At 45.8% G+C, this 18,155-nt stretch overlaps 1 protein-coding gene across 8 annotated transcripts in view; it reads left to right on the plus strand.

The window, feature by feature from the left end:
• The first annotated feature begins 8,734 nt into the window (after window positions 1-8,734).
• The window catches only part of AUP1 (AUP1 lipid droplet regulating VLDL assembly factor), a 154,793-nt gene continuing 145,372 nt past the window's right edge, over window positions 8,735-18,155 (plus strand). For 2 of the 8 annotated variants that reach the window (XR_014978265.1, XM_085642965.1), the window contains exon 1: window positions 8,736-8,923. Coding sequence is in view for 6 of the 8 variants with exons in the window: in XM_085642965.1 (XP_085499091.1) it covers window positions 8,823-8,923 (101 nt within the window). In the remaining 2 variants the exon portion in view is untranslated. Of the gene's footprint in view, window positions 9,011-18,155 lie in introns of all 8 variants that reach the window. The other 6 variants (XM_085642967.1, XM_085642968.1, XM_085642966.1 and 3 more) reach the window with 5 other exon arrangements.

Raw genomic sequence — 18,155 nt, forward strand, 5'->3', positions numbered from 1 at the left:
GTCTCTCTCTCCCATCGATTGCAGTTGGCACTCTAGCTGCGTTGCCCTGTGGCTGGCCTGACTCATCCTCGTTGTCCTCAAAATATGTTAGTTCCACATCTGTACCTTTTTTCGTGGCAAGGTTGTGCAGCATTGCACAAGTGGCAATAATCTTGCAGCAGGTGATGGGTGTGTACTGGCGTGCGCCTCCGCTCTTGTGGAGGCAGCGGAACCTGCTCTTCAGTAGTCCAAACGTGCGCTCCACCACATTGCGTGTTGTTTTGTGTGCCACGTTGTATCGTCTCTCACTCTGGGTTGCTGGGTGTAGGTAGGGAGTGAGGATGAATGACCGGCATGCATATGCACTGTCGCCTATATGAGTTGAAGGGAAACATCAGTCACATGCCTCTTTACACTATGATTTGCAGGTTGCAAGGGGCGTCACTGTTACTCACCTAGCAGGTATCCCTCTCCAAATTCTCCGGCACTCAGTCGTGTGTAGATCCCACTATTCTGGAAGATGTACGAGTCGTGGGTGCTCCCAGGAAACTTTGCAACAATATCTGTGATGATGTTCCCTGCATCACAGATCACCTGCACATTGATGGAGTGGGTGGACTTCCTGTTCCTGTAGATGTGCTCTGTGTCAGCTGGTGGACAGATTGGGATGTGTGTACCATCAATACAGCCGATGACATGGGGGAACTGTGCCATGTGATAAAAGTCAGTTTTAGTTTTCTGCAGTGCAGCCTGTGTGTTGGGGAAGCTGATGTAGTGGTGCATTCTCTGCATCATGGCATCCAGGAACTTCCTGAAGAAACGTGACAGGCAACTCTGGGATACACCACCCACCGGTGGTGTATCCCAAAGGTTTGGGTGCAGTATTACAGCAAGAGAGTAAAGGGAAAACAGATGTTATTTTGTTTCTTTCACGAAGTCTAAGAGGAGCTGAAACCCGCTACTCTGTGATAGAAAAAGAGGCGTTGGCTGTTCATTGGGCTATGAAATAGTTAAAGAATCTATTATAGGGTACCAAATTTGTGGTTAGGACGGACCACAAGCCTTTAGTTGAAGTTTTCAATAAGAAAGGAACTGATGCCATCTCGAGCAGATTTCAAGATGGGTTGTTGACTTACAAGGTTATAATTTTAAAGTGGAATATTTACCTGGTGTACGTAATTATACAGCAGATGCTTTGTCCAGACTGGTAACACTTGATGAAGGTTGCGCTAAGCAAGAAGAGGAGGAGGAACTTGAATGGGTGTGTGCCATTGAATGTGGTGGAATAAAAGAGGAGAAATGGAGAGAAGAGTGTAGAACTGATGAGGAACTCTTAGAGTTATCCTCCTTTCTCAGCAATGGATGGGTCAGGAAAAGACAAGTACTGGAATGTGAGGGATGAGTTATCCGTTTCTGATGGGTTGTTATTTCGCGGTACAAGATTAATTCCCCCCTAAGTGTTTCCATGAGGAGTTGATCACCTTAGCTCATCAAGGTCAGCAGGGTATTTCTAAAACCAAAGAAAGCATCAGGCTTAACTATTGGTGGGCTAGGATGGATTTAGATGTTGAGATTAGTGCGAGAATGTATCCCGTGTACGTTAAGTGAAAAATGTTTTAAACCAAGAGTACAACCAATGGCCATTAGGGACAGACCCAATGTGCCCTGGGAGGAATTGGCTCTTGACATTTTGGGCCCGGTTAAATGTAGCGATGGTGAATTGTTTTTGTTTGTTCTAATAGATTTGTATTCAAGGTGGCCTGAAATTAAAATCACAAAGTCTATTGATTCTAAACATGTTATCTCTTTCCTCATGGACGTGTTCACTAGAGAAGGTCTTCCTGGTTATCTGCTTACAGATAACAGGGTACAATTCGTTTCTAAAGAAATGGGGGAGTTTTTAGAGAAATGCTCTATTAAGCATAAGCGTTGCTCTTTATACCACCCGGAAAGCAATGGAATGGTGGAGAGATTCGTCAGAGTTCTCAAAGAGTCCATTTCTCTTTCCAAACAAAACAACATGGATTGGAAGGAGCGAATTAATACAACTGTGGAAATGTATAGAATCACACCCCTTTCTACCACTGGTTGTACGCCATTTCTCCTCCTTAAAAACAGACACTCAAATACCTTCATCACACCTTTCTGGGTCAATCAAAAGGTTGTCAAGAAATATGGAGATTTGTCTTCTCTTAGGCAAAGAGAAGATAATAAAGTTATGGATCGTAAATTTAATTTTGATAAAAGGAAAGCTGTTAAGAAAACAATTGTTAAGGTAGGAGATTTAGTGATGATTAGAGCACCATCAATGCGGAAGTCTTCTGAGTTATTCAAAATGGTGCATAAAGTCAAGAAGGTTTTTACTAATGCAATCAAAACTGCAGATTCTAGGATCTGGAATCTCAACAGAGTTGTTGTTGTCAATAACTCTCTTGTAAAGCGTGATTTAGATAAGACGAGTGTAAACTCAGGTAAAAAGTGTCATTCAAGTTACTTGAGAGAAAAGAGTAAAAGGTTTATAAAGCCTCCAGCAAAATTCAAAGACTATGTTAGAGTTTAATTCTTATTTTTCTGTTCTTATGTTTCTTTCCATTTTGTTGTGCCTCTTTTGTAAAGGAGGAGGATGTGTAGTAGCGTGCATATTATTTATATATTTATGTTGTACATAGTTGTTGTACTTTTTTAAGATTCATGTACAGGAGAAGTTGTTGATTATCAAAGTAGCTCCATGGTGATGGAATACTCTGGTGTGGAGTTTGCTCAGTTGCACCTGACTAGTGGTACCTGATGGATGGGATCTTTCTTCCTCTACATTAAACTCAACTCCTCTCACAACTACCTGCTTCAGATGTCTTAATTTGGATGATCTTTACAGTCATGAATTTCCTAGCCTCTTTGGCTTCCTCGGGCTCTGCGTATAGGACGGTCAATAACTTTCGGTCAGCGATCTGGGCAGGGCATGCCCAGATTGAGGGCAAACCGGTGGGGGAACACCCCTTGGTTTGTAAATTACTTAGAGGTATCAGGATGGTCAAACCACCATGTCCAAAATATTCATTCCTGTGGGACGTGTCAGTTGTTCTTCGGTTCTTAGAGACCTGGCCGGCGAACAAGTATCTATCGCGTAAGCAGCTTTCAGCCAAGTTGGCTATGCTATGTCTAGTCTCTTGCTAAAGGGTTTCCGACATCAGAGCTTTAGATCTGGCTGGTCGTCGATTCTCCCCGGAAGGGGTCACTTTTGTCATTTCTAGACGTACCAAATGTAATTCTACCTCAGTGTCTTATCCATTGTTTCCAAAGATCCCCAAATTATGTGTGGTGCAATGCCTAAAGGCGTACGAGGTAAGTACCTCTGAATTCCGTTCTGATATGCAAGGTCAACTGTTTATTGTATTGCAAAAGCCTTTCAGGCCAGTGACTCCAGCTACCTTATCAAGATGGGTGCGTTAGCTCATGAATGAAGCAGGCATTGATGTATCTAAATTTGGTGCCCATTCTGTGCGAGGCGCAATGGCCTCAAAATCCTTTTCATTGGGAGTAAGCCTCTCTGAAATCATGAGTACGGCCGATTGGTCAACGGAATCTACGTTTAAATCTTTCTACTATAAACCAATTGTGGATGTTGCATCAGTGGTGGTGGCTCAGCTTTAAACAAGCATAATCGGAGCCTCCGGTCCTGACATAGAATTTAAAATTTGCGAACAGTCGTGACAAGAATTTTCAATTCTATTAAGGACAACGGAGGCGAGGATTATCCCACCCGGCAGTTATGGTTTTACTTATGTGATTCATAAATGTGAAAGTATGATTAATGTATGTTTTTATACTATAATGTCATTATTGGTTATTCTCATTCCCCCCCCCATGTCATGATTTGCTGTTGGCACATAGTTCGGGGATGACCGTTATTACGTGTTTTTTCTTCTTTTGTTTCAGATTCGAATGGCAAGTGAGGCTTGCTCATGTTGGCTTCGGTCTATCTCGGAGAGTGATCCTCTTCCACGAAGGTGGTGTTTCCTCCTCAGAGTTCTCGGACAGAAGTTGGTCCGTCGTATCCCAAGTTTTCCTATTGGTCTTAGGGAGCTTTGGTTCTTCTAAAGTGTTTCATCACGGTCTGCGTGCAAGACAGTACTAAGTGGACAATGTTGGACTTACCTGTTGCAGTTTCACAAAGAAAGAGGACGTATGTGCCTCGGTTGGACATTATGGGCCTCATGTAGGTAAATAAATGTTACCGTTTCTTAAATACCGAGCCGTACCGAATCGGTAAATTAGAATCGGTAAGTTATATGTAGGTAAAAATTCGGTAACAGTTACCGATTCGGTAACATTCGGTAATCACGAATCGGAATTCACCGAATCGGTAAATACCGAGGTGGTATTTACCGAATCGGAAAATACCGAGGTGGTATTTACCGAATCGGAAAATACCGAATCGGTATGTACGGAACCGTTAAGTAAAATCACATGACTTGACGAAACAGCTAATCCCGTGCAACCACAGCCCACCCAACCAGGAAGTGGCCACACCCAGGCAGGTGTACATAATTAGCCGACCCTGGAGAGGCTTGGAGTGCAGAGGAGAGGCAGGGAGCCGGTGCCTGTGCGAGCGGGAAAACGAACATCATGTCCAGCCAGAGAACACAGAGAGACGGAGGGGAAAGGAGGAGGAAGCTGAAATTTAGCCCCAAGGAACTCCAGGTGCTGGTGGAGGAGGTGGTGAAGCAGCACCAGAAGCTGTTTGGAAGGCAATCCCTGCAAGTGCCTGAGGCTGAAAAGCGCAACATATGGCTGGCCATCCAGGCCCATGTGAATGCCGTGGGAGTGACCCACAGGGACATAGAGGTCCTAAAGAAGCGCTGGTATGACCTGAGGATTGTAACCAAGAGGAAGATGGGCGACATCCAGAAGGAGGCCAGCCAGACTGGAGGTGGAACCAACAGGGCACCTGCCCTCACCGAACTGGAGGAGCTGGTGGGGGCCACAATCGAGCAAGAGAGCGTCGTGGGTCTTGGGGACGCCGACAGCTCTGCCAGAGCCGCCACACAACAAGGTAAGACGAAAGCACAGCAATGTAGCACCCCCTATCCCTATCCCACATCCCCCAATGTGAAACGAGAATCACACTGCAGTCCACACGTGTCAGTGCAGACAGGCAATGCATTCCGGGAGATGTAGTCAGGGAAACACCAACCATGACGTAAATGTTACAGGGCAACAAGGCATGTCACGCACTCGAGGCACAAGGAGACAGAGGACATTTTGGAATGTGAAATTATGTATTGTGACGCTTTCAATGCAGCCCTTCGGGGACACTGAGCCAATGTTGTATTTCTGTCCACAGATGTGACATCATGCAGGACAGGGCATGCTGCAGGAGAGACGGCACACCGGCCACAAATATCACCTCTAGCCAGCACAAGTTCAGACCAGGGAGCAGGCCCACTGGCAGCCGCACCACCAACACAGGCAGCCTCGCCGCAGCCATTGCCAGCATCACCTCACCCAGAGCCAGCATCACCTCACCCAGAGCCAGCATCGCCACTCATGTTCGAATCACCGGCCACATCTCCGCTTGCAGGTGTGGGAATGAGGAGGCGTCCAGCAGCCAGGCTACGAGCCTTAGACACCTCGTCAGACGACAGCATGGGCCCTGAAGAACTCTCCAGGCCCCAGGAAGGGAGCCATGCCACTGTGCCCCACACCTCACAGGCAGCACAGACGGGAGCAAGAGGGCGCCGCAGGTCGCGTGTCCAGAGTCCACCAGCACCCATTGACGGCCATGGTGTCTTCTTGGGTCTCGAGGGCCAAATGTTGAAGCAACAGCGCCTGCAAACAAAGGCAGTCATGACAGTCCAGAGGCACATGCGGGTGATGAAAACTACATTACTCAACATGGACACTAACATCAGCGGCATGGCTGCGGGCATTCGGGACATGTCCCAGTCAGTCCAGCAGTTGTGCAGCAAATTGGATGCTGACATCGAGGCACGGCGCCGGGAACGGCAGAGAAGGGACACTACCAACAGGGCACTCAACCGTCTGGCAACTGCGACTTCTCTACTGTGCCGGCGCTCTGTGACGATGCAGGAGGGCCTAACACACTGCTGCAGCGACCTGTCTCGGGGGATGGTGCAGGTGACAAGTGCACTAGGGGTGCTATTGACTAGTCAGGCGTCGACAACGGCTGCAGGGGATGCTGCGGAGAGCATCGACACCAGCAGCAGGAGCAGCATCACACCCCCCATCCCAGAAGCACGCAGGAGCAGCAGGCGGCTTGGGGTTGGCTCTAGTGAGGATGCACAGGCCATGCCATCCACCACTGCAGCGCGTATGCGCAAACATTGATGTGGCCCTGCTTAGCCACTTCCCAATGGGTGACGTAACCCTGGACATACTCCTTGTATAGATGTTATATTGCCAGATTGGCTTGTTCATGTGTTCATGGCGTGGTGCCACATTAAAACCACGTCATGACTAATCACAACTGGCTGTGTCCCCTTACTTACTCAGAAATAGTTGCATGTGATCTCTGCCCGTCTCTCTCTCCCATCGATTGCAGTTGGCACTCTAGCTGCGTTGCCCTGTGGCTGGCCTGACTCATCCTCGTTGTCCTCAAAATATGTTAGTTCCACATCTGTACCTTTTTTCGTGGCAAGGTTGTGCAGCATTGCACAAGTGGCAATAATCTTGCAGCAGGTGATGGGTGTGTACTGGCGTGCGCCTCCGCTCTTGTGGAGGCAGCGGAACCTGCTCTTCAGTAGTCCAAACGTGCGCTCCACCACATTGCGTGTTGTTTTGTGTGCCACGTTGTATCGTCTCTCACTCTGGGTTGCTGGGTGTAGGTAGGGAGTGAGGATGAATGACCGGCATGCATATGCACTGTCGCCTATATGAGTTGAAGGGAAACATCAGTCACATGCCTCTTTACACTATGATTTGCAGGTTGCAAGGGGCGTCACTGTTACTCACCTAGCAGGTATCCCTCTCCAAATTCTCCGGCACTCAGTCGTGTGTAGATCCCACTATTCTGGAAGATGTACGAGTCGTGGGTGCTCCCAGGAAACTTTGCAACAATATCTGTGATGATGTTCCCTGCATCACAGATCACCTGCACATTGATGGAGTGGGTGGACTTCCTGTTCCTGTAGATGTGCTCTGTGTCAGCTGGTGGACAGATTGGGATGTGTGTACCATCAATACAGCCGATGACATGGGGGAACTGTGCCATGTGATAAAAGTCAGTTTTAGTTTTCTGCAGTGCAGCCTGTGTGTTGGGGAAGCTGATGTAGTGGTGCATTCTCTGCATCATGGCATCCAGGAACTTCCTGAAGAAACGTGACAGGCAACTCTGGGATACACCACCCACCGCAGCTATCACCACCTGATAACTGCCGGATGCCAGCAGATGTAGGCTGCAGAGCACCTGCACATGTGGGGGTATGGCGTGCGCCCTTCTTATTGGCTGGTCCAGGAGTGGGTGAAGGTCCCTGATTAAGTCCATGATGGTTTCGGGGTGTAGCCTGTACCTCTCATGTATCTCTGCATCAGTCAGGTGGAATAGTGTGATGCGCTGTCTGTAGATGCGTTCCTCCTGTCGCCAAACCCTCAGTCCTGCTGCCTGTAGACGTAGGCGCCTTGCAATGACATACATAGCGGCCATGTTGTCCACGCTGTTGCATTTTGGGATTACTAATATGCACTGTTGATGGTTACCACCTGCTTTCAATCCGTGTTAATTACCGACTCTTATTTACCGATTTTCTTGGATTTCTTAATTACCGAGTGCTCCTACATGTCATTATCATTTTTACCACTTCATATTTACCACTTCATATTTACCGATTCGTTAAGTATGTATTCGGTAACTCTGATTCGGTATTTTAGAATTCGGTAAATATGATTCGGTATTTACCGCCTCATATTTACCGAAAAGTCGTTTTTGGACTCCTACATCTCACTTGTCTGAATACCGGTCGGTAACGGCATATTTACCGAAAATCGGCCGTTACCGACCGGTATTTGGCTACCTACATGAGGCCCTATATGGGCTCAGTCTCTATGGTTAGGGAGTACAAGGTGCTCATGGGAGTTGTATAATATGTTTACTAAACAGATCGTTTTTTATTGGCTGTTGTAGTAAAGCAAGGAAAATGAGAAGCATAATCCTCGCCTCTGTTGTCCTTAATAGAATTGAAAATTCTTGTCACGACTATTCACAAATTTTTAATTGTCACTATTGCCTCGTGTAACTTAAGGTTTGCTTTTGTAACATGCTCACTTGTAATTTTCTCCTCATGTATCAGTACTGTTCCTATTGTGAAGCGCTCTGACACCTTCAGGTAAAGTCCGCGCTATATAAAAACGCATAAAATAAAATAAATAAATAAAATAAAATATCTGAAAACTTGACAGGTATGCCCATGGGTGTCACTTTGAAACTGGGGAACCAGGTTCGATTCCCGTTGTGGGCTAATCATTTCATTTTCCCATGCCTAAACACTAAATGTGACCTTGTGCTATATAACTGGCATTTAATTCGCTGTAACACTTTCGAGTCACATTCGCGCTTTATGAATAATGGAAAAAAAGCACAGATTATTTATAAACCCCCAATCCAAAATGGCTACCTGACGCCTTTATTTCCTGTCCGTTTTCGCTTTCTGATAGATATCTTGCCAGAATTACGAGTAAGGATGTATCACAGGATATGACGTAAACGTAATACATGAATGTCGGAAGTACGATTCTAGTTTTTTGTCTTGCTAGGAAATGTAGTTTTTAGGTTTGTTTTGCAAGGCAGCCGTACCCTGGAACCGAACCTGTAAACTCCGTCTCCCGGCATGCCCCGCGTCAGCCAATTGGCTCCGACTACGGCAGCGGAAGATGGCCGCTGCCTACCAGGCCTGACAGCGGGCCAGGCCAGCCCGGCCGACGGGAAACGGTAGGCATGGAGGCGCCCCCGGTGGACAGGCTGTTCCATGTGCGGAGGTGAGAGGAGAGACAGGAGGCTGGAGGGGAGACCAGCAAGGTAGAGGGGTGCTGGGACGCGGCAGGGTAGAGCCGAGAGGCAGCAGGGTAGAGGGATGGTAGTAGGCAGCAGGGTAGAGGGGTGCCCCAGAATATAGGGGAGCTGGGAGGCGGCGGGTAGAGGTGAGCTGGGAGGCGGCAGGATAGAGGGGAGCCCCAGGGTAGAGGGTGCCGCAGGATAGAGGGGAGCCCCAGGATAGAGGGGAGCCCCAGGGTAGAGGGGAGCCGCCGGGTAGAGGGGTGCTGGAAGGCTGAAGGGTAGAGGGGTACTGTGAGGCAGCAGGTTAGAGTGGTACCCCAGGGAATAGTGGTGCCCCAGGGTAGAGGGGTGCTGTGAGGCACCAGGGTAGAGGGGAGGAGGCAGGGTAGAGGAGTGTCTCAGGGAAAAGTGGTGCCCCAGGGTAGAGGGGTGCTGTGAGGCTGCAGGGTAGAGCCAGAAGGTGGGGGGGCAGCTGTGCAGAGGAGTGCTGGGAGGCAGCTGTGTGGAGGGGTGCTGTGAGGCACCAGGGTAGAGTGGTGCTCGGAGGCGGTAGGGTAGAGGAGCTCTGGGAGGCCACAGGGTAGAGGGTACCGTGAGGCAGCAGGGTAGAGGAACCCCAGGGTAGAGGGAAGCCCCAGGGTAGAGGGTTGCTGTGAGGCAGCAGGGTAGAGGGGAGCTGGTAGGCGGCAGGGTGGAGCCTGAAGGTGGGATGCAGCTGGGTAGAGGGATGCCCCATGGAATAGGGATGCCCCAGGGTAGAGGGGTGCTGTGAGGAACCAGGGTAGAGGGGAGCTGGGAGGCAGCAGGGTGGAGGGGAGCTGGGAGGCAGCAGGGTGGAGGGGAGCTGGGAGGCAGCAGGGTGGAGGGAAGATGGGAGGCAGCAGGGTAGAGGCGTGCCCCAGGATGCACCAGGATGCCCCAGGGTGGAGGGGTGCTGTGGGTCAGCAGGGTAGAGGGGAGCTGGGAGGCAGCAGGATCCGGGTGCCCCAGAGTAGAGGGGTGCTAGTGCTCCAGCGTGGAGTGCAAAATCCCTCCCTCTATCACAGACCAAAGATCTCACATACACACATTATCCATACATTCGCTGGTGGGGCCCATAACACCAACATACACTCACCATTAATCAGTGTTTCTTAGGAGGCGATTATCTTCCAAACGCTGGTATGAGACAGAAATACCACTTCTACCCTAATGAGTGACAAATCTAAACCACCTTCTGTTGCCCATTAGGCCCTAAACTTCACCTTTAGTATTCCTCTCATAAATCGGGATGGATCAGTTAGTTGCTGGTCTTTATGCAAATAATTATCTGTTCTAGTTGGAACTACCTTTGGAATTTTCCCTATATTAGTTTTGTTCTCACTATCGCCTTCTAATGTATGTATAGTGACCTTAAAAGAAATGACAATAGCAAGGATGCTCCATAAAAGCATTAATAATCCTGTACAACAACAACACATTTTACACCATCTTTTCATGAATGTACATCTACCTTTGCTACTATCTATGTTAGCCATCTCTGTTAAAATGGACCGTGTCTTTTGACTTAGCCTCTTTTACTTCACAACTAGTTTTCTAACCTAAGGCTCTAACACCTATTTAGTTCTAAAAGTATCTATCTTTTGATTTAATTTCTTGTTCTCTTCATCAATAGTTTAATTGATTTATTTAGCTTGGCATCTCATCATTCTCCACTTTCCTCTCGTCATCCAAATACAGACTTTCCTGAACTTCCGTTTCTTCTTCTCCAATGTCGGACAAGAGAACTCTCAGGATTTCCGATTCTACTTCTTCTTCAACCACTTTCAGTACAGCCTCCTCTGGATTTCCTTGACTATCTGCCTCTGCTCCCTTTTCAGGCAGAGCCACGTACGTCCATTCCGGTGACTTATACTTCTGGTTAGGTTTCCTTGTTCTTTTACTCTCTGTATCCTCAGTTATTTCGTTGTCTTTTGATTTTTCTTGACTTGTCACTTCATTCACCTGTTTAGCTCTTGGTGAATTCACTTGTGTCAGTCGATATCTGTTTCCTTATTTTATTGGGCCAAACGTCATCTCTCGCAACTCTTTTTACTTTGCTCCCTTTGTCATTCTTTTCATTCCTCCAAGCTCTCTTTCTTAGAACTCGACCTTCAGGTATTTCATTTTCACTCTCTTCAGACTCTGTCTCAACTTGCTTTGTCTTTTCAACGACTTCTTCTTCCACCACTTGTTTTGTTTTCCCTACTTCTGTCCCTCCTCGGATCTCCGACATGCAATCTTCCTGCTAGCTACTTGTCCCTTCACCTAACTGGATGTTGCAGTTCCCTACACCTCCTCGGGGGTCTTCCGCAGAAATCTGTCCCTCTCTCTCTGTACCTGTCCCTTGTTCACTTAAATTTGTTATTTCAGGTGTAATTTCTCTGTCTCTCGTCTGATACTTCCTTTTCACTAATTTCTCTTATTGTATCTTCAGTACTCTTTCCTTTTTTCTTTCTGTGTTCTTTTTTAGAACCCTCCACTTCTTGCTCGTTTCCAGAATCTCTGGATTCAGAAATCTGCCATCTTCTTCTCAGAGAGCTACTTCTGGGGACCAAAGCTGGACTTGGTTCTGTTTCCCCCCTTTCAGAGTTTTCTCGTGTCTTTGACCCTTCGTCATCTGACTCAGTACTTGATTCTGATTCATCAAAATATTCTTTTCCTGTGCTGTCCACCGGATTCGGAATTCTCAAGGTATGACTTGCATGGATCCATTTTTCAGTCCAGCACACTTCACAGCTGTTGTCGTGGTCAGAATGACTTGTCGTGGTTTTCCCCACCTTGGAACCAAACAATTTCTTCTTCTGTGGACCTTTATCCTTACCCAGTCACCTGGGCTCAGATCATGGGCTGGCTTCTTTTCAAGTGTGGTGGCATCTGCTCCAACCTGATGAAACACAGAATGAACTGCGTCAGCCAGGCCTTTACAGTATTCCAACACCATGTCATCAGTTATAGTCATCAGCTTGTTGACTGGTATAAACACATGTCTCATTGCACGTCCCATGATTATTTCATGAGGACTCAATCCTGTAGTTCTGTCTGGAATTGCCCTTATTGTCATGAGTACTAGAGGCAAGACATCAGGCCATTTCATACCTGTGGCCAAACGCATTTTCCCTATTCTATTTTTGATAGTACCATTCATCTGTTCAACCACACCAGAAGCCTCTGGTCGGTAGGCACAATGTAGTTTTTGTTGTACATTCAATGCTTCACAAATTAATCCTACAATCTCATTATGGAAATGTCCTCCTCGGTCTGACTCAATTGTCACTGGGAACCCGAACCTAAGGATGAATTCTCTCAGCAGTAGCTTGGCTACTGTCATCCCATCATTTCTTCTTGTTGGGAATGCTTCCACCCACCTAGAGAATAGGCAGACCACAACTAAAACATACCTCAGTCTGTTACAGGGAGGCATCTCAATGAAATCTACTTGCATTCTGGTGAAAGGCCCTCCTTCCCGACCTATTGTTCCCAGACTTACTACTGTCTTCCTTCCAGGATTGTATTGCTGACATATTAGGCACCTTTGACAAAGACTTTCTGCTACAAGTCTGAATTTTGCATTGTACCAGGTCTGCTTAAATGACCTGATCATGGCATCTCTCCCTACATGTCCCTGGCCATGATACATCCGTGCCATGGTAGACATCATGCTATCAAACATAACTGGTCTTGCATCTCGATAGACCCACACATGATCCTTTTCCCTTGGGGCACATCCTGCTTTTACCCACTGTCTCTTTTCCTCATCTCCTGCCTCTTCTTGCAACTGCCTTAGCTCTTCCCAAGTCCCTACAATGTTAGTAAACATCAATGAGCAAGAAGACATTTCTCTTTCCTTAGCCCGATTGACCGAATTCTGATTTCGTGCGCAATACTGTGCCATGTCATTGGCGTACCTGTTCCCTGTGGCGATATAATCACCACCTTGAGTATGAGCAGCACATTTTACAACAGCCAATTGTCTAGGCAGCTGTATCGCCTCAAGCAACTTTCCAACTACTTCTGCATTCTTAATAGGAGTTCCACTCAAGGTCAGGAAGCCTCTTTGTAGCCATGGTTGGCCGAAGTCATGGACCACTCCAAAGCCATACTGGCTGTCAGTTATCACAGTTACTCTCACACTCTTGGAATTGGAAGTGCATTTGTAGAGCGCGAATTGCTGCCCGAAGGCGTCCAAGCTCTTCCCAATCTTGCATGCTCTAGTCAAAGCCACAAGTTCTGCTACTTGGGCTGATTTTACTCCTTTCAGATAGGACGCTTCTATTACTGCTGCGACTGTACATACTGCATATGCTGCACTCAGCACTCCTTCATTTTTTCTCAAACATGACCCGTCAACGAACATCACAAAATCACTTTCTGGCAAAGGTACAGCTTTTATATCTGGTCGTGGTTTTGTACAAAAAGCAAGTACATCCAAACAATCATGATCTACTTAATCTGTTACTTCCACAATAAAATTGTAAATTGATACTTGTATAGCGCACTACTCACCCGCAAGGGTCTCATGGCGCTTGTACGAATACCGCTGTGGAACCCATCCTGGCTTTCCCTGTGAGGCGTCCACTCCTGGGCACCCCCAAGGTGGAGGCCAGGCATCCTTAGCGTTGTGGGGGCTGTTGTGGAGATTAAGCAAGCTATTGCCCAGAGTTGCAGAGTGGGACTCCATGTTTGGAATAGGCACCGAGGCGAGAATTATCAGGTCCGTGGAATTTCTTGAGCCCAAGACCCGCCGAGGCGGGGAATTGAACCCTGGTCCCGGGCTAGACCTCTGCATCAGGGTCTGCCGCTCTAATCATTGAGCCACACTTCTCCACATTGAGCCACACTTCTCCACAATCTCAGCATCAGGCAACAAGCTTGCAGGATTCACATTCAAACATCTTGCAAGACTCACATTAGTTGCACCCAATATGACCTTCTGATATTTAGTCAGCCGACTGTGTGTCATATACTGAGTACGACTCCTTGTCAACAGAATCGCGACATCATGAGGTACAAACACTTTCAATGGATATCCCATCACAATTCCTTCACTCTGCTCCAAACTTCGACATGTTGCAGCCACCGCTTTCAAACATCCAGGTAAAGCTACAGCTACTGGATCAAGCATCGATGAAAAATATGCAATTGGTCTTCTCAGTTTTCCATGCTTCTGGATCAACACAGAAAGTGCACATCCATTTCTCTCACTGCAATACAACTTGAATTCTTTCTCATAGTCAGGCATACCTAATGCAGGTGCTTCACACAAAGCATCTCTCAATTGTCTAAACGCTGCCAATTCTTCCTTGTTTAATTCAATGGGATCTTTCACATCACTTCTCGTTAATCGCACCAAAGGTTTTGCGATCAAGGAAAAGTTGCTGATCCACTGACGACAGTATCCAACCATTCCCAAAAACATTCTTACTTCTCTTTGAGTCATGGGAGCTCTCATTCCTTTTATTATTCTTATTCTGTCTATGGTTATTTTCCTTAGTCCTTTCTCAATGTTATGTCCCAAAAACTGCACTTCCTTCTTGCAAAACTATAGTTTCGCTGGTGACACTTTAAGTCCTCCATCTGCCAAATGATTCAGCGAGGCTATTGTGTCTACCTCACAAGCTCCACGTGTTTTTGACGCCACCAAAAGGTCGTCAATGTACTGTACTAATACAGAGCTTTCGGGCATTTCTAGACTTTCCAAAGACTTTTTTAATAGCTGATTGAATATTGAGGGGCTTTCTGTATACCCCTGTGGGATTCGGCAGCATGCCAAAATACGCTCACCAAAACTAAAAGCAAAAATTTGCCGACTGTCGTGGTGCAATGGGATAGAAAAGAAAGCATGACACAGATCAATCACTGTGTACCATTCTGCATCATGGGGAATCTGATATAAAATCACTGATGGATTTGGTACAATAGGACAACATGATACCACAATTTTATTCACCTTTCTCAGATCTTGCACTATCCTGAATTTCCCATTAGGCTTTTTCAGTCCCATTATCGGTGAATTACATGGACTACTCATTATTTCTCTCAAAATTCCTTGCCTGATCATTTTCTCTATTACAGGAGTTACTCCTTCAATTATTTCAGGTGTCAATTTGTACTGCGGAACATTTGGATATGTTACTCCTTCCTTTACTTTTAATTGGATCTACATTTCTCATTAGCCCTACATCTTCTCCAGTGAAATCCCAAACTTCTGCTTTTACAGATTGTCTCAATTCTTTAGGTAATTCATCAGGGTTGAATACAGCAGTTTCAGTAACTTCATTTTCTCTGTTAGCTATGGTCATCTTATACAATACATCATCATCAGGTGTTTCAAAAGCTATTCCATCCGGAGTACAGAATATAGTGCAATTCATTTTGCACAACAGGTCCCTACCTAATAAATTCACAGGACTGGTGTCACACACCACAAAGCGGTGCTTTTCTGAAAATTTCCCTACGCTGACTTTCACTGGGTCTGTAAGATATGTTTTAATCTGTCTGTTGGACACACCAACTACTTTGATCGTTTAATCCGAGAGAGGAAGATTCTTAACATCAGCTGATCTAACAGTTGATCGAGCAGCACCAGTATCCACTGGGAAAGTAATATTTTCATCATTAACTTTCCCATCTACAAAAGGTCCTGTCTGGTCTACTTCTAGAGTTGTGCCAAGTACGCACTCTCCTTCCTCCCTTCGGCACCGTGAATAGCTCTCTTCTGCGTCACTCATCGCGTTGCAGCCAATACTGCGAGACAGCGCTAGCGCGAGGCGGCTTATTTACCTGTTCTTCATTATAGAATCCCGATTCACTGCTATACTTCTGTGAGTTTCTGCTCTGTGGAAGAGGCGGTTTTGGCACCTGATTCTGTGGGGGAACAACTTGCTGCTGTTGCTGCAGTTGACCACTCACCTCATGCTGCACCTGTGGGTTCAATGATGGATCTTCACTGTTAGTACTCGGGGGGGTGGTGGGGGGGGTGCAACTTACACTTGGATCTCCAATGCCCTATCCTGCCGCAATTATGACACGGAAATTTATTTTTAGCTTCTTCAATATTCCCTTTATACTTCCCAGTATTAAATTTCGGCTTTGTCCCTGCTTGTTCCACTAATTGTGCTTCTTGTCTCTCCGCTACCTTTACCTGTAACCACATTGCCTTCTCTTTTAGCTTCCGCTGTTTTGCTTCAATTTCATCACTGAAGTATTTAGCATGTCTCAATACTTCATCTATTTTCTTGTTTTGCCAATCTACCGTATGCTGTTTAATCATCTCACCAATTTCTGGACGTAAACAATATACAAATCTGTATACAAAATGACTCAAATCCTTTTCACTCAGATTCTCATCTCCGCTAAACTGCTTAAAAGCTAGTATTAACCTCTCGTAATATGCATGTACTGACTCTTTACTTTCCTGGTGTGTTCGATCAATTTTTACCCAATCTGTCTCTTTAGGTGGCACTTTGTTTTCAAAAATACCATAACCTGCTCATATTTCTTCATTACCTTGGGGTCTGGAGCTCCTGTTTTAGGATCCCTAGGATATTCCTGGGTTGGCCAATTAATCATAAGTTTGCACTCTGTCCATAGATCTGCTGGTACAATTATGTCAAACAGACTATTCAAATCAATCCATAATACTTTAGACAATTTCACAAATTTGTCTACCTGCCTATACCACTCGACGGGCTTTTAACGTAGTCGAGGGAAATCATTCGTAAAAGACAAACTATCCTGTCTTGTCCAGGGGACATGTACATATCCTCCTCCTGGAATCTCTCTCATCGGACATTCTGTCACTATCTTCTCCTTTTCTCTTACAGGAAATGCTGAAAATGTCTTATCTGAGGCATCATCGCGTTTTGTATACCACCTGCTTCTCCATTTATCCACGTCTCACCATTTTCTCAGCAAAATGATTGTCCTTAATTTGACCTATTCGTCCTGTGGTGTTCATATTCTCAATGTCCTTTTCAGTGAAATCTACTCGATATGGTTTCTGTAAGGCTTTTACCTTTTTATATATCAATGCCCATCTCATTTGCTGCTTCTTCTAACCTTTCATGTAAGTTTTTTGCTCTCCAGGTCACACTTTTTCACAAAAATAATAATTCTTCATCCTGATAGGTTTTTAATTTTTCTGTTGGGATAGTCCCTACCATTAATTCTTCCAATACCATTCGTAACTTGGCCACATCAATTGATTGGGATTCCTTGTCTTTCCTCTGCAAGCTTCTTAACCATTCACTTAGATCTTCTGTCGATTGTCCTACTGGTCTATACTTCCGTGTCCAAAATCTTTTTGTGTTTCTGACACGGTCTCTATCATTGTCATACGTCTCTCTGCACAATTCTGATCTACAAATGGATTATTTGTAAAATTTGGTTCCATTGCACTCATAGTCTGCCTCCATGGATTCTTATTCTGACTCACTCTTGGTTGTTCTACTGGTTTATTACTCCTATAAGGGACTGTCAAACAATGCTCACTGTCCTTCTGTTTGTCAAAAATAGGCATTACTGGACCTATTGTTACTGGAACAGTTACCGCTTCTAGATTCTTGGTCTATTTTCTCAGTTAATTCCAGGGTCGTTTTTGCTAATTCTACAGAATTTTCTCCATCTGTTTTTTCTTCCGACCTCTCTTCTACTTCCCTAGCAGCACTGTTTTTACTCAAACTTAGGGATTCTGGTTCCGATTTTATAATTCGCATGGTTTCTCTCATTGGGGCACTTGGAGTTAATATTTCTGGTTCTGGTCGATACGGTGGTGGATTTTTATAGTACATATCATCAAGAACAACATCCTCGGACTCATTCGCTCCATACACTCTCGACTCCACATTATGCTTCTTTTCTACACACTTTCGTCCTTCATTCTCTCCTACAGTTCTTACAGGGAACACACCCTCAGTCATACTTGCATCCCGCCATCTTCTCATTTGATCATTATGCGTTTCATGTCCGTATGGTCTTCCAAACAGGTACCTATATCCTCTACCATTTCTTTGTCTCTCTCGTTCATGCATTTAGTCTTCCCATTCCGTCAAAGCCTCAAACTGCATCGGTCTAGGTCTTGGTTCTAAGTTCATCATTTTCTCTCTCAAGTTTCTCAAAACAGCCAAATTAAATGAACCATGCTGTG

The sequence above is a fragment of the Triturus cristatus genome, chromosome 2_2, assembly GCF_964204655.1.
Source record: "Triturus cristatus chromosome 2_2, aTriCri1.1, whole genome shotgun sequence".
Classification (NCBI taxonomy): domain Eukaryota; kingdom Metazoa; phylum Chordata; class Amphibia; order Caudata; family Salamandridae; genus Triturus; species Triturus cristatus.